We start from the raw sequence: 19,438 nt of genomic DNA on the forward strand, positions 1-19,438 counted from the left end.
ATCACCTTTGTCCCCAGCTGCTCTTACTCCTCTTCCTCTTTTGGTACCACTTGCTAGCTTGACAGGCAGAGAGCCAGGGAGCAAGGAGGCCATGGCATCTGCTGTGCCTCCGTCTCACCAGCACCACCCTTCTTTGGGCCAGAGTGAGAGGCAGGTGAACGAGCAGATAGCAGTGGTTAAGAAGGGGATCAACTCCAGGGGACTCTTGTAGGAAGGCCCCTGCTGGGATGTGGGCCCTTGGCAGGTGCCCAACCATGCCTACCCTTGACTTGGGTCCTGTATAGGATGGAGGCTTTGTGTGTGTGTTCCAGATTAATGTGATGGGCTTGCAGTGGGTGCTTATCTAAGCTTGCAATCCTTAACTTGTGATTTCATTGCAAGTTGTATCCCTCTCCCTGGCTATCGAAACTGTGAGGATTTCAGCCTGTGCACTTGGGTGTTACACTGTAAGCTTGCAAGAAGGGAGAAGGAGAAGAAGAAGAAGAAAGAAATAGGGATGCTTTCAAGATATGTGCTTTATCACACAATTCCACTTCAGCACGCAAGTGCCAGAACAAAGCAAGGTTTCTTCCACTTCCCAAAGATGATTCTGTTATACTGGGCCATCTCCTGGAATCTGATCTCAGAGCTTCCAGTAGGAAAACAGCTGGTAAGGAACAAAAGAATCTCTCTGTTTGCAAGAGAAATGGAAGCCTCCTCCACAATTAAGTAGAAAAGATGCAGAAAAGAGGAGGTGGGAAGCTTTGTAGAAGATGTTTCAATGTCTTGTTCTAATCTAAATATAGCCAGGACAATAAAATAAAATGAAATAAAATGGCTGTGGTGTAACTCCCTGACTAACAATGGAGGTGTTATCTGTCCCTGGATAGTTGTTATTCCAAGGGATGTTGATGGCTTTGTGCCAGGAGAAAGGCTTAGAGGTGCTGTAGTACTTTCATTAAATAGCATTTATTTAGAATTCTTCAGCTGTAAGGAACCTGAAATGTTTATATTCCAAAATGGGGGGGTTAGTAGTCTCAAGGTTCCTGTTGTCCCTTCCCCCTGGCCCCACAGAGGTCCAAATAGCCTTATAGGAATGCAAAGCATTTTGTATTTGCCTAAGGTAGTTTTTTCATGTTGGGCAATTTCATTGGGGTAACTAGTTCTGACTGAAGATGGTGGAGTATCTTCTCGTTATTGGTGCATCTAACTATCTGAAATGTGACCCAGTCTGTGTGTGTGTGTCTGTCTTTTCTTGTCTCCAAACTTGGCAACACTGGAGACAGCTTCCTTATGATCATAGAATCATAGAAGAATAGGGTTGGAAGGGGCCTACAAGGCCATCGAGTCCAACCCCCTGCTCAATGCAAGAATCCAAGTCAGAGCATCCCTGACAGATGGCTGTCCAGCCTCGTCTTGAATGCCTCCAGTATGGGAGAGCTCACCACCTCCCTAGGTCATTGGTTCCATTGTCGTATTGCTCTAACAGACAGGAGGTTTTTCCTGATATTCAGCCGGAATCTGGCTTCCTGTAAGTTCAGCCCATTGTTCCGTGTCCTGCACTCTGGGATGATCGAGAAGAGATCCTGGCCTTTCTCTCTGACAACCTTTCAAGTCCTTGAAGAGCGCTATCATATCTCCCCTCAGTCTTCTCTTCTCAAGGCTGATCATGCCCAGTTCTTTCAGTCTCTCCTCATAGGGCTTTGTTTCCAGTCCCCTGTTCATCTTTGTTGCCCTCCTCTGAACCCTCTCCAGTTTGTCTGCATCCTTCTTAAAATGTAGTGCCCAGAACTGGACACAGTACTCCAGATGAGGCCTAACCGGTGCTAAGTAGAGGGGAACTAGTATTTCCTGGGGTTTGGAAGCTATGCTTCTATTAATGCAGCCCAAAATAGCATTTGCCTTTTTTGCAGCCACATCCTATTGTCGAAAGCTTTGCTGAAGTCGAGGTATATTATGTCTACAGCATTCCCACAGTCCACAAGGGAGGTTACCTGATCAAAAAATGAGATCAGATTCGTCTGGCAGGATTTGTTCTTGACAAATCCATGTTGGCTTCGAGTAATCACTGCATTGTTTTCAAGGTGCTTCCAGATGGATTGCTTTATCATCTGCGCCAGAATTTTCCCAGGGATTGATGTCAGACTGACTGGTCTGTTGTTCCCAGGTTCCTCCTTTTTACCCTTTTTGAAGATAGGGACAACATTAGCCCTCCTCCAGTCATCTGGCACTTTACCCGTCCTCCATGATTGCTCAAAGATAATAGATGGTGGTTCTGAGAGTTCTTCTGCCAGTTCCTTTATTACTCTAGGATGCAGTTCATCTGGCCCTGGAGATTTGAACTCATTCAAAGTAATTAGGTGTTCCTTGACCATATGCCTATTGATCTCAAGCTGCAATCCTGCCCTTTCAGCCTGTACTTCGCCTTTGCCAAGGGGGTCATAGACCCTCTTTTGGGAGAAGACTGAGCCAAAGTAGGAATTGAGCACCTCTGCCTTTTCTTTGTCATCTGTTATCATTTTGCCATCCTTATTTAATAGCTGAACCACCATTTCTTTCCTCTGTCCTTTACTATGCACGTAGCTGAAGAAAGCCTTTTTGTTGCTTTTAGCATCCCTCGCTAACCTCAGCTCATTCTCAGCTTTAGCCTTCCTGACACCAACCAAACTGTGTAGGATGCTACCCGATTGCTATAGCTGTGTGTTAAGCAAGTATAGATTGTGGGATGCTAGATTAGCTCAGAATATTATTTTGCATAATTTAACTCTTGATTAGTTTCCCTGGAGGAAGGCCATCCATGTTTGAATGTTTCAGGGGGGTGAGGGGGCAAATGCAAGTATAGGATTGGTAAGACATCATTCTTACATTTTCTTTTTCATTCATTCATTCATTCATTCATTCATTCATTCATAGTACTTATATACCACTCCATATCTAGAACAGATTTCAGGGCAGTGAACACAAGAGATAAAACAGTAAAAGGATAAAAAAATTAGGACACAAGATTACAATTACTCTTTAAAAAAAACAGGATCTCTCTCTCTCTCTTTTGTCCTTTCTCATTTTTCTAATCTTTGACAGAATGAGCTTCCTTTGGAGGAGAGTGCCTCTAGGAAAGCTTTCCCCAACCTGATGCCCTCCAGATGTTTTGGACTGCAACACCTATCATGCCCATTAAAAATGGGTTTAGTTCATTGTTAGTCCTACTTAGAGAAGTCCCATTCACTTCAATGGGTCTAAAGTTAGACTAGGGTGCAAAATCACAGGCCCGGAATTCCCCAAATGGACACACTCCCTTTCCCCAATCACAGATTGTTTGATAGTATCCCGGGTTTTGTGCAGTTTTTTCCCCCATTCAAAAAGGCAGAAATGCCTCTTCTAAGGCTTCAGTTACTGGCAGTATGCTGCTGTTTTTGGTCCCGCCCCATCTGCCTTTGGTCCCATTCACCACTGAAATGTAGCCCCAGAGATCTACTCTGAAATTGATTTTATCCCTCAGGCTGAAAGATGTTCAGCACCCCTGAGTTAGACGAACACTGGATACAACCCATTGCCAGCTAGCATGAGAGGCTGGAGTTGTCACTCTTTGGGGCTCAGTTCCTTCTCTGAGGGTGTCTCTGGAATTGAAATCTCAGTGGGAAATTGATGTGCCTTGTCTCCTGCACCCATGCAGATAAATTCAGGTACATGGATGCACCAGCACCACACAGCGCAAAGCCTGTCATTGCCCACACTACAGTTGCAGAGGTATCATTTTAACTGGTGATAACATATTGTAGGATAGTTGTTTTTACCGGAAAGTCTTTTAATAAAAGAAAGAAAGAAAGAAAGAAAGAAAGAAAGAAAGAAAGAAAGAAAGAAAGAAAACCTCCACTGGCTGCGGAGGAACCCATTACAGCAGGCTGAGTCCAGTCCCTGTTAGGATTATGGGCCTGTTACAAGCGTCTCCCCTCAAGATTTTGCATAGACAGGGTCTATGATTCCAAGCTCCTGTTCTCTAGCCCACTTGAATAGAGAGAGGTTGCAAAAAGTGTTGCTGGGGAACACAAAATCTGTGATGTCTTTTTTCGCATGCACGCACATCTTTGCTGCCCTCTTTACATCCTCCCTCTTTCAGCTCAGGAAACCAGACGTAACAGTTCAAGCAGCACTTTCCTTCAGAAAAACAGGAGCTGAGCTTTCTAATTGACAAGATTTTACAGACTGTTTCCCCCCATCCTCCTCAACCCCCTGCCGCCTCTTGGCAAGTGGCTGGGGGAGGATGGCGGCTCCGTCAGCTTGGATGCCAAAGACTCTTTCATTAGGAAAAGCATGGAGCCGAAACCGGTATCGTTGAGGGGTGCGGGGTGGAATTGTGTGCAGCTAAATCCGTGAGCCTGTTGCATTTGCTCTTGCTGTGCAAGGCCTTGGGGCAACATGTGATGTCATGGAGAAGAAAAATCTCACTTTCTATTTAAAAACATACATTTTGGTCCCTCTTGATTGTAGGGAGCCATTTCAGAAGGTGCTCAAAACTGGGCTGCCAACATTTCATTTCGAAAATAGTGGTCCATGCTGAGATGGAAACTCTCAGGACAGTAGAGCAAAGGCAGAATGTTGGTAGACGTAGGGGCAGAGCCAGGGTGAGACCTGAAGATTTATGGGTGGATCCCTCTTCGAACCCAGTCTTTTTCCCTCCAGGGTCAAGCTCAGGCAAAAAATGACCCAAAACCCACTTGTGAGTTTGCAGCCAAAGCTGGCAGTGCACAGCAATGATTGGCTGCTGCCTGTATTATCATGGACCGGTTCAACCCATCCTTGGAGTAATTTTGCAACTGTTATTCTCCCCGCAATTGATTTTTCTTTTAAAATGATGATGGATTAATTACAAATGAATAAATATACATGCAGCACTTAAAATTAAATTAAAGGCAAACGGTGACAACTGAACAACGCTGGATTTGCTGATGTGAACATATGTCACCTACATTATGAAAGCAGGAGGAAGCTGGACTCACCCCAGGGAATAAAATGAGCTTTGATACTTGTTTTAATGTTATGTCACCCTTGGCAGGACTTCTAGTGACCACAAATGAAGCCTTTCTGGGCTGTTCAGACTATGCTTGCCCATCTGTTTCCCAGATTCAATTATTCTTACCTGCCAAGATTTGAAAATACAGGAAAGGGAGACAGAGGTTCTGCCCTATGAACTTAATGTCTTGCCCCATTGTCTGCACATACACCCATTCCAAAAGCACAAGGAGTAAGCCAGCATAGATAGTTTAATATTGCCACATCTTATTCTGAAATGTAGTCAAAAGCCAAAATAACATTAAGATATCCCCAATGTTCTTGTTGTTTTAAATGCTGGATGTTATTGTACTGTTCTGTAAACTGTAATGTAGCCAGCTCCTGCCTGACATGCTCGCAAAGCAAGCAATTAAGAGTCCGCTAAGAACCTCTGCTAAACCTGAGCAGCAAGTAGCTCACACCTAAGGCCTGGCAAGGGCAGCACAATAATATAATGGTATCTCTTGCAGCACTGGTAATGTGTATTTATCTGAATGGTGTGGGCCTTGCCTTGCCCACACCATCATGCCATCTCTCAAATGGGAGACATTTTGGACCCTCCCATGTAACTTAGGGATGCGAAGGTTACTAGAGCAGCAGCATGGGATCTTTTGATGAGAAAGTGGCTCCGGTGTACCACAAAGGTAATGTTTGAGTCACGCCTCAGTCTCTACTGCTGGCATATGGCCATTTGTAGAAAGAAATGGGTTTGTTTTAGGTGCAGGAAAAAAAAAAGAAGAGACCACCTAATACCAGCCTTGGCTTGCCAAAAGGAATATAGGCACAGCAGCACAAATAGGATTTTTTAGAAGTCTCTGGCTTTGAAGTTAGCTCCAGTCTGTTCCCCTGAGGGATGCTTGCCTGATGATAATAGCTGCAGCTGGAATAATCTCAACAACTGTGTCAGGTGAAAAGTAGGTTAGATTTAGATTTGATAGGCAGGCAAAGGATGGAGGAAAAGGGTCCTGAAGAGTTCTGCTTGCACACGCGCACACATACACACTGTATGCGCGCAGAATATTTTCAAACACAGTCTTTTGCAGTCAGGACATGCAAAATCTGTGATCACTAAATAGGCAACTCTGCATCACCATATTCCTTAATTCAATCTAATTTCAACATCTAAGTATTTCGCCCCCTCCCTTCTAGAATTGCAATACATTTTTGGAATGGGCTAGAACAGGATGCTGGAATAGGATGCTGAATTCTGTAACCAATCCCATTTTTTTTCCTGGGCATGTATGTCATTGCATCTTTAAAGCATCCACATGTTTTGTATTCTTCAATATATTTTCAACTAGATGAGAAATAAAGGCAATTCACACATTAGGCCAGGGATGCTGGTCCAAACCATGCTATCTCTGGTCTGGTGATGATCAGTCAGTCAGTCGGTCACGTGGATCTGATCACAGGTTGTGACTTGAACATGCACACAACCCTCTTGCAAAATCCAGCCAGAAATTGGCTTCTGTAAACCTCATTTGCATGGATTTAAATGTTTGTGGGTATTGGCCCTTATTATCAGCCAGATAGCTTTGAGCTTAACGGGATTCCAGGAGGGATTAGAAATGTATAGGCTTCAGAACAGCAGCCGGGGCTAGGCGAGAGAGGATCAGAAGAAAATAAATTTTCCATGGAGAGAAATCCATTCGCTATGGGGAATAAGGCAAATGGGAACTGATACAGGCGGGGCCTTTAGGAGCAGTCTTCATAGGGTTGTGGTTGCCTGCAGTGGCTGATAGGAGCCAGCATTGGCAGCAGGCGCAGATGTATTGGAGGGGCTTGAAGGATCCACTGGTCCTGTGGCCACTGACTGGTTTAGGAATTACAAAGGATTCCATGCAGTCTGCCTTTTTAAGCAAACTGATCTGATTCACACTGCTTGGAGTAATACGCAGATCAGAATGCAGTTATCCTGTAGGAACATAAGTGGTCTTATACCGAATCAGAACGTTGGGCCATCCAGCCTGGTACTGTTGACACTGACAGAAAGCGGCTCCCCAGGTGTTCATCCCTGGAAATGCGGGGGATTGAACCTGGGACCATTTGCATGCAAAGCATGTGTGCTCCCATTGAGCCGTGGCCCTCCCCTGCAGTTCAGTGGAATCCATTGGTTTTCACAGTTCGCTAAATCTTGCACTCTAGTTCTCTGCTCAAAAAGTCTGTATGAAAAACCATATTTTAGGGTAAAAACTTCACAAAATGCAGCTTGGGGGGGGGACGGGACACTGGTGTTCCCAAAACCACAACTTAAGAACTACTGCTGTAGTTCTCCACCGCATGAGATCAAACCTTTTGCCCCAAGGAGAGATAGAAAGTGTTGAGTGTCCTTTCTACAGCACAATTGCTCGGTTTACACTAGTAGTCATAGAAGTAGTTTTCTGATACTTTGGATAGTTGCAGTCCAATCCTGGGGTACATCTAAAGCACAAGGAATGAGATGGGACAGGAGCAGATTTAAAAGACCAATCGATTCAACCCCTAAGTTGGCACGAGCATGTTAGCTGTTAGCTGTTGCTCTTCTTTTACGTTTATTAGTGGTTATTAGTTGAGCTGCTGCCTGCCAGCGTTCACATCTCTTTAGAGTGTAGACCGCATCCTTTGCGCGTTGACTCTTCCAAACGCACCTTGGCATCAGTCACTTGTTTATACCATTTGCTGTGAGTTCTACAGCAAAAAAAAAATCCGTATTCCCATTCTTTTCTCCGTGTGTGTGTGTGTGTGTGTTGGGAGCGATCATGCTACATTTGTGATTTTAGGCAGCAGGGCAGGGGTGGGCCAAATCCAGCCCTCTTGGGTTCCCCAGAGGGCCAAACCCCTTTTACCCTACCACTGATTGTTTGATGGCTTCCTGGCTTTTGCACAGTTTCATTTTAAAAGACTGAACTGCCTCTCCTAAGGGTTAGTTACTGGGCAGGAAGAGCTTTAAGCTAAAAAAAAGGATGGTGTTTGGGGTGTGTTTGGGTTTGTGGCCCCAGAGAGCTTGGCCCTCGGTCTGAAAGATGTTCCCTGTCCCTGCTTTAGGGAATGGCTAAAATTGCCAAGCAACTGTTGTGTCGTTGATGATAAGAAAATGAGCTCGTTGGGAAAGAAGAGAGGGTTACTGGAAAGGGCCGAGGCGGAGTGAGGGGACTCGGCTAGTTCCAGAGGGGATCCAAGACCAGGAACACATCTGCTTCTCAATAGGGACCACTGATATTCCATTGTACCTGTTCCAAATTCCTCGGGCTTTCAGGGTGCAGGAGTGGGTTACTTGGGACAAGACTTTAGCTGTGGCACCAAGGCTGTGGAGCTCCCTTCCTGGAGAGGTCATTTTCACATTTGGTTCTTAGACAGTTTCCTAAGGCCAGCTGATTCATTTTCAGAGAGCCTTTGGGGCTCCCTGACTGTTCCTCACTTAGATCATTTTGGTTTTGTGACTTGCTCCTCACAGTGGAGGCTGGTGGCTGCGATGTCAGCGGAGTAGTGAATCAGCTCCAGGTTTCAGTCAGACCTCTAAAGGAGCTCTCCAAGGCGCGAAGCATCCCTTGTTCAACATGCAAAGCACCTTGGAGAGCTCCTTTAGAGTTCTGACTGGTTCTGACTGAAACCCAGAGCTTATTCACCACCCCACTGACATCGGAGCCACCAGCCTGCACTGGCTCCTCATCCAATTTGTTGTGTTCAGACATTTTTTGCCTTTAAAAATAGATTTGTAAGGACTTTGTAAACCCTAGGGGCTAAAGGCAAGGTGACCGTGTTTTTATAACAGGTGTTCTTGCTTTGCAAGGGGCACCTCCCATGAAGTTTGGGGGCACCGCGAAAGAACTCCCAAGTCTACTCATCCCTATTTCTTGCATGAAAACACTGGTGGGGTGTCTTGCTTTGCATGATGCATGCACACACACACACCAAATCCTGCAGCCAGCACATTCCACTGCACCCTCAAACCCTCCCTCTTCCCATTAGTGGCAGTGCCTAATGCTTACATTTATTAATGAATCTTGTATCTGTGCCTGAAGAATTCCCTGCAGAGAGAGGGGGGACATCTTGCCCTGTCCATAGCAAGCGATGTGATAAATGGTGGCAATGATGACTACCCCTGCCCACACTTGAACCATCATTGTGTGACCAGGTGTACTGTAACATCTGGGTTTTGGAGCGGGGAGGAATAGCACTCCCTTTCTGACTTGACTTCCCCTCCAAAAATAGGTTGCCAAAAGCATCATCAAAAGGTTCCCAAGCGGTTCGGCTTTGTGCCTGTGCATTTGCTTTCCCTGCCTCTGTATCTTCCTACTTCTTCTCCATCACACTGGAGTGCAATTTTCATTGCTACTTTTCTGCTTTTCTGCATTTTTTCTTATTTAAATTAATGATTTACAGTCAGGAGGGGAAAAAAGGGCTGGAATAACCGTGGATGCTAGCTATACGCCTTCAGTTTCCAGCATAAACAAAACCGTGGCCCCTGCTGTGCTGAAATTAGCCAGGATTCTCCCAATGCACAGAGCATATTCATCTTGTTCCTTGCGCTGGGTCCTTGTTTGAAAGTTTTCCTTGTAGCTCCAAGTTCTGTTATTCGACAGGAAAAGAGCAGTAAGGCCACATTCCCAACCAGAAGGAAATGTAAAACATTGGTACTTTAGGTAGGCTGGCCAGCACTCAAAAGCATTCTGAGAGTCTCTTAGCGTTTGCTTTTTAATAAATGGGAGTTTCTGGCCCTCGAGGCTGTGTAGATAGGCACAAGCCAAATGCAGGGGAGTGGGGGGGGGGAGGCACTGAGCAAGATTTCAAGCATCAGGAAGGCATGAGATTTTCCCCTCCTCCATGACCAGCAGAAACAGACTAGACTATGCACAAGCAAATTCTTGAAGCTAACAGCTATGCAGACCTCGCTGGTTAATTCAAATTAGTACCTGAAATTCCGCTCCTCTCTCTTATTAGCCCCTGTCTCCTTATCCTTTGCCTGCCTCCTTTCTTCCCCCACCCCCTCTGTTCCCTGCTCTGAACTTCCCTTCAGCCACCTTCCCCCTTAGTTTCCCTACATCCCCACATCTCTTCAGGCCTCAGCCTAACATAGTTTAGTTGCTATTAGCAAGAGTAGTTTAGCTCCTCTTGCCCTTACCCCTTGGAGAAGGGCCACAGCTCAGTGTGACAGAGCGCCTGCTTTGCATGCAGAAAGTCCCAGGTTTGATCCCCGGCTTCTCCAGGCAGGGTGAGCAAAGAATCTTGCCTGAAACTCTGGAGATCCGCTGCCAGTCAGTGTCGACAGTACTGGGCTAGATGGGCCAATGGTCTGACTCAGTGTAAGGCAGCTTCCTATGTTCCTATGTTCCCCTATGTGAAATTTTAATCCCAGCCAAACCAACGATTTCCCCTTCCCTCAGAGTTCCTGAGCTGCAAACATGCCATCAGCTTTCTTCCCTGGTGCATGGAGTTTTCCTGATGGGAACATTCTAACACTCTGAGGCATTCGGTCAGCTCAGCCAATCAGTGTTGGAAGGTTCTCTGCCTCAAGCACAATACAATGTAGATGTGTACATTTCCTTAACTTGCTCACAGGATTCAGGTTTTTGTGTGCAGAATTTGGGCTAATTGGGTACAAAATCGCCTTTCTTATTTTAAAGAACACAATATTGTTTGACTCTCATATGTGCCTTGAAATCATGATTTAAAGTCCGCCACTCCTCCTGTCTAGATTGCTAAAGGTTTACTCCTACACTACATGAAAAATGCCAGGGTTTTTTTGGAGGGGGCGGTCTTCTTGAGTTCAGCATGTCTTTTCCAAATCTGTTGATCAGGGAAAGAGATAAACTTAGAAAAGATTTTCACCATCACTTTCCACTGACCCACTTCACCCCTATTCACTAGGCTGTCTCTCTTTCCCATGTGCTAATTTATTTAAATGCATGCAGATTTAAAATTAGCCCTTTGGCTTGCCATATCTGTGACCTCTTCAGATTTACATCTGAGCTAATTTGCACCACATTCAAATGGGCTGCGCTAATCATGCAGATGTGATGGGCTACCTTAAAAACAAAACAAAAACTGACTTATGTTGTGTAGTGTGGCACACTTCACAACAACCTCTGTGCCCTTTTGCTCCTCGTCTGTATCTGGTTGAGCTGGTGTCCTTGTACATGGGGTGACATGAGAATATACCTCCAAATTATTTTTCTTATTAGCGTGGGGGAGCCCCAGCGAAGCTCACTTTCTCCCAGGCCATGCTCCCCAAAAAAGAACGCCATGGGTTATCTTCCCACAATCCCTTGCAGTCTCCCTTGACAATGGCTTGTAGGGATGGTTGGCAAGAGGAAACCACCATGGCCACTCACAGAGGCTACCCTTGAAGCCATTAGTTCCCCATACTCTCTTCTGTGTCTTATTTTCCTTTGGTAAGAATTTTGCCCCTTTGTTCCCAGACCAGAGCTTGAGTGATGCTCCTAAATGATCCTCTTTTGTCCTCCATACACCCATCTGTCTGGAGGTCAAATGTCATCCCATAGCCCACTCAATTCCCTTCTCCCAGTCCATGCTCCCACAAACGTGCCCCTCCTGGTGCTTAAGGTTCAAGTTCCAGCTGGCCACAATGGGTGTGTGTGTGTGTGTGTGTGCGCGCGCGCGGGCGCAGCTGGACTTCTGACCCCATCTGTCGGCAGGGGGTCCCCTCATTGGTTCTGCCCCTTGCTGCACAAATTCAGGAAAGCGTTTTTGAGAAGGGAGCATACTTTCTAGAAGACACAATCCCCTCTGGATCACAGATCTTCTTCCCTGGCTCCTTGTGCACAGAGATCTGTGTTTCTGATCTCAGCAAGAACATTTTCCACTTTGGGAAGAGGAGTAATAGAAAAGCAGGGTGCGCATTTGCTCAAGGAGGTACTCTGGGGCGCAAGCAGCTGATGCTCACCAACTCAGACCATTTCTCCGCCTAGCAGTGTCACCTATTCTCCAGATGTCTTGGGCTACAACTGCCATCATCACCAGCCAGTATGGTCAATGTGTTTCTTAATGCAACCTTTCCTCCTGGATGGACTAGCGCCAACCACACTGCCCCTCCTGTTCTCCCGTCCCCCGGCCAGGCCGCCTGGTTAGATTAGCAGGAATCAGCACAGTTGCCAGAGGCTCTGGGGAGAGCGGAGCAGTTGCACTCCTGAGACTGGCCAAAGCATCCTGCATGGAAGCGCCCCTGAAGCACCAGGAGACATGGGCTTGGGAGTGATTTTGCAAGTTGTGCCACATGGGGTGATGGGTCCCTCCAAGTCAGGCATTCTCTTCAGTAGCCTTCCCCAACCTGGCACCCTATGGATATGTTGGACTACAACTCCCATCATCCCTAGCCAGCATGGCAGTCCAACACATCTGGAGGGTGCCAGGTGGAGGATGGCTACTCTTTACTGTTATAGTGTGTTTGTGCGTGCATGTGCACGCATGCGCAGACACACACACACATCTGCAATAATGAGGACTACAACCTTGCATTCATGAGGACTGCAACTTTGCATTCTTTTTTCTTTTTCTCTAAATGTAAATTTGCTGTCATTATTGTTATTATTATATTTCTATATATTGTTGTTATTATTATTTATTGCATTTCTATACATTTCATGGGTTTCTCTGCACAAGCCACATTCTATGTTCCGTGCTGCCGAGTGTCGCATAACAGCAGGCATACAGATTTCCAGATTAAAAATTGGGGAAGAGAAGACTTGGGTGTTCCTCTGGAGTGGGTTGGGAGAAAACTGCATCCAGGCGAGGGAGGTGCCCGAAATTCCTGGTTCTTCAAGAGAGAAGCCGCTTTATTCTTCTGGTTTTACAGGATGCCCTTCCTGGCTTGATGTGGGAGTTGGAACAACAGCTGGGGCTACTGCGACTGTGCCCAGAAAAGACCTGTGGGGAGGCTGCTGAGACGGACAGCTGGCCCAGTTCAGGTAGGGAGAGGGGCTCCTGGCCTTGGTGACACGTTGCACGCCCTCGAATAAATGCTCTCTTCTCACCAGCAGGCTGCTTTTAGGGGAGTCTGCTGCTCTTTCCCTTCCCACCTGGGAGGCCAGGTGTCAGCTGAATATCCCGACCAGCTGCTGAAGGACGCAGCTGGGAGCGCGGTCTCCCAGCCCTTTTGCTAGCCTGCCAAACAGAAGGCGGGAACACTTGCGTCAGGGGTGTGCGTGCGGAACCTCCTTCAACCCAAGGGCTGAGTTCCATTTGGAGAAGCTTTTGGGGGCCGCATCCCAGTGGTGGGCAGGATCGAAAGGAAAAGGGGTGGGACCAAAAAGATCAGCGCTTTTAGCTGCAGGCGGTAACTGCCAGTAACTAAGCCTTAGGAGAAGCATTAGAATTGGGGGCGGGGGGCTGCACAAAAGCCAGGAAACCACTGAACAATCTGTAGCAGGGCCAGATTGGGACCCCTGCTCTGAAGCTCTGCACCCCTTACAAGAATAATCACTGCTGCCAATTCTCCTTCAGGTTTCTACGAGGGCCCTCAGTCGGCAGTGGCCTCCGACTCCCCCGCATCTGGTTTTGGGGATTCCTCTTCCAGCTTCCCGTCTGCCTCAGGGTCCTACTCCCGGATTGGCCGCCCAGAGTCCCGCCTCGGCTACGCCTGTGAGCGCCCCAAGTCTGTCGGTGAGTAAATGGGGTTGAGGTATCTTGGGGCGGAATCCGTGTGGAAGTTGGGATGGACTTGCTGTGAGGGGATGTGCCGCAGTCCCCAAGGGAGGGCGAGAGGAGACGAGTAAGTCGGGCGGGGGGCAAGGCCCCTTTGGTGTGTGGATCTCGCACCCCTAAACTGTTTTATAGCAAAGATACTGTGTTGAAAATGGCCTCTGGGAAGAAAGCGAGCCTCCTCCGACCAGCAAACGAGAACAGCGTCCTCCCCTCGGCCATAAAATTTCCAGGCTAGAGTGGCACAAGTCTTCTGGAAATGGGGAAGGTCCCATAGAGACGTAATTGGGTGGAGTGGGGGGGGAGGGAATTCCATAAGAGAGCTTCGACTATTGGGCGGTATAGAAATGTACATTAATTAATTAATATGTTGGGATAGACAACAGGGGAAAATAACTAGCAGTCTTGAGCAGTGGTGCAGTGGTAAATTTTGAAGTGCTTGCACTCATCACGATGGCTCCTGGAGCCCACAAGGACAGCCCAAAAACTGACCCGACTGTGTCAGTCCATATCAACAAACCCCTTCTAGCAGTTTCCATCTCCACCAGGAGCAGGTCTTTCCTAAAGCTTAGGGGTCTTCTTTGCCCCTTCAAGACCAAGCCACCCCAAAATACTTCACATTTCAATAGGGGACAAGATATTGTTGCTGGGAAGATCCATTTCCACCCATAGCTACTGTGAGGATTGCAGCTAAGCTCAGAGGGAACAGGGAATGGGGCGGGGGGGGGGGCGATGACGTCACTTTCCCTACTAATAAAAGGCCCTGGTGCTGCGTCCCTGTGAGCCCTGGCTTGGGCAGGTGTAAGAATGGGGGAGATGGATTATTTGTTTGCTTATTTGGAGGAGGCTGACGCGGGTGCAGTTGTAAGGGATGGGGGGAAATTAAATAGAGCTGTCTTCCAGATAAAGAAATTGTAAGCAATTAATCATATGAGTTTTAATTTGCATATGAGCAAAAGTGATAAGTGAAGAAAAAAAGCATGTTTTTTTTTAGCTGAGGCACATATTTGTTGGGGCAGACGCCATCTTAGAAGAGGTGAGTGAGAAAGAGAGAAGGGGAATGCCCCATCCAAAACAGCACCTATCACTCATGGTTTTTCTTTTCTGAGTACTTGTGTTAACATTTTAATTTTGAAATCTGCCTGATTAATCAGTGCAGCATCGATTTAATCTATTTTTCAATTGACTGAATGTGGCAGCCCTAAAAACCAATGGGAATAATTTAGCTTAGAATTTAAGGTTTGGCTTTTTCTTTGGGTACCCTTTCCTTTTTATCTCACTTGGACAACCCCGGTGGGTTCCAGTAATTTACCCACCTGTCCAGGCAGTGTCTCAATCAGTCTGTCAGTCACCCGGTCTTTCTCTCCCCCCCGCATTCCTCCCACTGTCCCCCTACACAGGTGATGTGGCTAACAGCAGCAAAGATGGGGCCAGCCGCAGCACAGTCCCCCGCTCCTTCTCTGCCCCCTACTCCAGTTCCCAGGACTACCCTGCAGAGCCGCTGCCCCCCTGCTGCCCCCCAGACCCTTTCTTGTACCCCAGCCCTCTCCACGCAGTGGCCCTGCAGAACCCTTTACTCCAAACCCATCTGTATGAGGACCCCGCCTTCTCCTCGGCTACTTCCCAGGCTTCGGCGTACCCCGCAGACCAAGAAGGGGGCCTGGACGCCTACAGCAGTGAGTTCCAGTTCTACTCAGAGGCGGCCTCGCACTGCCACAAGGTGGAGAGTTACATCTCGCGCCTCATCCGCCGCCGCAGCCAGCTGGTGAGAGGCAGCAAGCCTCGGACCAGCCTCGGCTCGGAGCCTCCTGCCAAGAGCAGCGTGGTCCGGCAGAACAGCCTCTGCAAGAGGCCCTTGGAGTTGCTCCCCGCACAGGCTGAGCGCAAACACCCCCCGGCCATGGAGAGAGGCAGCAGCACCCCCTCGCCCTGCGGCCATGAGGGTGGGGCTGCCACAGCCACACGGATCTGGTCCTCATGGGATGCTGCTGCCGAGAGGACACTGGTGGCCAAGGTGGCGGCAGCGGCCGTGGAGGACTATAGCCCCCCCCACTCCAGTCTCAAGAAGCCCCCAAAGCTGCAGGCTTTAGCCCACATGAGGCCTCCCTCTGTGGAGCAATACGAAGCTGCCTACCCGCCATCCCCTCTGCCGGACGGAGAGGATGCAGCCTCCCGGGGCAACAGCCAGGAGCCTGTCTCCTACGAGTCTGAGGACGGGACCTGCCTCATGGTCAAGGCTCACTACATCCCGGCTCAGCAGCCACCGAGGGCCCAGCAGGCTCACCGGGCTGGCAAAAAGAAGCCCCCGCCTCTCACCAAAGGTCGCTCGGTGGAACTGTCGCCAGAGCGAGTCCCCCTGCTGGCGAGGGAGCGGCTGCGCGTTTCGTCAGCCCCCAAGAAATGCCGCTTCACTGAAGAGGGTGGGGAGGCTGTGGGGAGGAAGGGGGCCGGAAGGAAAAGCTCGCCCCGGTCTAGGAAGGCTGCTCGGTCTCAGTCCGAGAACAGCCTCCTAAACAAACCGGGGGTCAAATACGGGACGACCGAACGGGAAGAAACGGCCCTGAAACCATCCCGTCCACGGCGGTCTCACAGCAATGCAGCCAGTGGTTACCGCAAGTGGCGCTCAACAGCAGAGATCTGCCAAGATGAGCCATCTCCAGGAAGTGCCACTGAGCCACGCCGGGGCCAGCGTGGAGTAGGCCCTGTGGGGTACAGTTATGCTGGCAGCGACTCTGAATGCTCAGGCGAGCAGGCCCGTCAAGCACCCATGTGTCGTTTGGAGGAAGGCCTGGTCTATGGCGATAGCGAGTCTAGCCTGAGCGATGGGGACTCGCCCACCGCCTACAGCAGCGGGGCATCCAGCGACACGGATGAGAGCGGTGGTCTGGTGTGGCCGCAACAGCTCTCCCCCCAGCTCGTGTCGGCTTCCGGGCCTGGGAAGGCTGCCAGTGGGCAACCCAAGGTCTTTGTCAAGATCAAGGCCTCCCATGCGCTGAAGAAGAAGATAATGCGCTTCCGCTCCGGCTCCCTCAAAGTCATGACAACCGTGTGAGGGACACCAGTTGAATCCTGTCGCCGCTCCTGCAACCTCCCTTCATCCCTCTTTTGGCTGAAAGTTCCCCCTGAAGGCATCTCATATCCCCTTCGGATTCCCAACATCAAATTTGGCTCCAACCCGGGACTGATCCGTGTCACTTTCGCCCTGAGAAAATCTACTACGGAGGGAGAAAAAACTGCCTTTGGCGGAGTCTGGAGTGTTGGTTATCCTACTCGCTTTCCCCAGCTGCACAGAAGTTGCTGATATCATGTGTGTCTCACTTCCTCTGGCCCCACCTGTCTTTCTAATCCAGTCCACTTTTAAGAGAGAGGTATTTATTATGGTTTTTGTACAGTTAACTTCTCAGGAGTCCAAGTTTGGGTATAAAACTGTGGAATCTGAATCCACGCTTCCAATCTTGTATTTCGATACAGATACTCCTTCTGTCTGTGTGCGTGTGCGCGTGTAAATAAAATTTCAGTGGTTTTGTTTTTGTGTTCTTGTTGGATATGTTGCTTAAAGCCTTTGCCCAGCAACTAGTTTTATAAGAAGGGGGTGAGGGGTGTCCCAGCTTACCCACAGCCAGAAAGTCCCAATCACCTCAATCAATGGTCGCTTCACACTTTTGCTTCTGTGTTGGCGGTTGGGGAGTCAGTTGGCGGTGCTTGTCGGTTCCAGTGGCTGATCCTTACTCTGCGTTTCAGAGACGCAAGTTTTCATTTCCTGTTTTGCCTTATATTTGCTGCAGCAAATGCTGGCCAAATCCTGGTGCAACCAAGAGTGAATCGGCCCTAAAGTTTAAGCACCGTGGCAGAGATCCAGAAATAAAGTTGAGAAGTCTTAAATGTTTAGTCCTGTTGATTTTTTGTGAGACCTCTAGGTGCACCTAACATTCTCTGAGTTTCATCTGTTGAGCCAAGATGATTCAGAGAGCTGAAGGCAGCTCTAAAAGAGGGTTTGTGGGTTGTGTGGGACAGGCTCATCCCACCGTTGCCTCTGGTCAAAGAGGTCTTGCAGGGTTTTGTTTTGGCTTTAAAAAACAAAACCCTCTGAAGCCTCTTTAACTGATTTTCTGTGTGAGTACTAAAGACTAGTGTCTGGTTAGCATAACACTCATATCAATACATTGGTGTGTCTTTTTAGTACGGGTTTGCACGAAGGTTTGACAGTGTGCAACGTGAAAGGATGGGAAAGGAGAAAGAATGAGAGAGTGTGAGCATCCCTATTTCCATCCTGGGAAAATAAATAAATAAATATGGGTTGAGGGATAAAGATGCTTCTCCAAAGTCTATTCTTATAGGAAGGAACAAGGGCTAAAATTGTAAAAGGAAAACAGATTGATTGATTGATTGATTGATTGATTGATTGAGGGCCTCAAGCCTGCTTAGAAGTTGGCTCCTGGAAGCCTTCCTCCTAATCCTGGATTTGTGGTGTGTACTCAGTGATGAAGAAGGCACTCTGCACATACTCAGAAGTAACACTTCATAGGTTTTAGAGCTAGGGCATGTCTAGTCCCTTCTTTAAAAAAAAAAAAAACTACCCCAAAGACCTTATTTTTGCCCCCATACTCTGTACATTTAGCCCAAGCACTGCATCTCTGGACACTCCCTTTTAAAAACAAAATATTTGATCCAGTGAGTGCATTTTAGTTCTTTTACCACTGGACCAGTTGTGGGGCTGAATTCAACTTCCTGCCTAGCTATCTAGAGTGCATCTCTCTCTCTCTTTCTCTTCCTTCCCTCCCCCTCTCATTCTCTTTTCCTCTGAGCCCCAACCGCCTGCCCAGCTCAGAGCCTCTTATGAAAACCAGATGCTCCGTGTGCAGCCAGGAAAGCGGCTGCACTTTCCAAATTCCTTCCCCAGGAACGCACAGCACTTTCCCCATCCCCCTACACCCCACCCACCCCAATATAAGGGAAGTCTGGGATACGAGGCCTCCCTCCCTCCCTCCTCCTCCCCCCTCCCTCCTTCCAAGCAGTCCTGGCTCAGCTAAAATATTTCACGATGCAAACATTCTCCTTCCCGAACAGCATTCGGAAACCGAAGGAATGAAGCCAGACGGCCTCTTTAGATGAACTTCTCCACCGGGTCTCCCTTCCCTCTAAGGCTCCGGAAGTCTCTGGTTCTGGGACATACTGTGTTCCAAGGGGCTCCGAAGGAGGCCTTGCTCCTCGCAGTCTGTTTTTTTTGTCCTGCTACCTCCCCTGGTCAAACAGGTCTCTGAACCAATTTTTTAAAAAAACCTGACAGACCTGTTTACCAAAGGCAAAAGTGAGTGTGCGCAATAGGAACAGCCAGCCCCTTGTCAAAGTCTTGTCTGTCTCTAATCTTGCTGTTGTTGCGCTTTCTCTTCTGCATTTGTTCCTAACGCCCCATGCTTCCTACCATGTACGCTCAGGTCCTATGTGTGCTTGTGTGAACACACTCCACACTTGAACTTTTTCAGCTCCCCAAAACTATGCCCGAGAGCCACAAGCACTCAAATTATCTGCTTAATCCCAACTCTGAGCTCATAAACCACTAGATTCTGACCACCTCCTCCCCACCCCACCCCAGCGTCTGCAAAATAAATTAGTCTTCTGTCTGCCTCCACTACGTTCCTCTCTGCTGAGCATCGTTTTGCACCCTATCCAGGTTAAGCCATTTTGTTGTTGTTGTTGTTCAGTCGTTCAGTCGTGTCCGACTCTTCGTGACCCCATGGACCATAGCACGCCAGGCCTTCCTGTCCTGCGCTCT

The 19,438-nt window shown here is 48.2% G+C and overlaps 1 protein-coding gene across 1 annotated transcript in view; it reads left to right on the forward strand.

The window, feature by feature from the left end:
• The window catches only part of DACT3 (dishevelled binding antagonist of beta catenin 3), a 32,649-nt gene extending 15,104 nt beyond the window's left edge, over positions 1-17,545 (forward strand). Inside the window, exons 2-4 of the mRNA XM_084814775.1 lie at positions 12,821-12,932; positions 13,468-13,626; positions 15,066-17,545. Coding sequence (XP_084670901.1) covers positions 12,821-12,932; positions 13,468-13,626; positions 15,066-16,717 — 1,923 coding nt within the window. The 3' untranslated portion in view covers positions 16,718-17,545. The remainder of the gene's footprint in view (positions 1-12,820; positions 12,933-13,467; positions 13,627-15,065) is intronic.
• Positions 17,546-19,438: the final 1,893 nt, after the last annotated feature.

This window comes from Heloderma suspectum, chromosome 10, assembly GCF_057233095.1.
Source record: "Heloderma suspectum isolate Gila_16-S chromosome 10, 16-S_ref, whole genome shotgun sequence".
In the NCBI taxonomy this organism is placed as follows: domain Eukaryota; kingdom Metazoa; phylum Chordata; class Lepidosauria; order Squamata; family Helodermatidae; genus Heloderma; species Heloderma suspectum.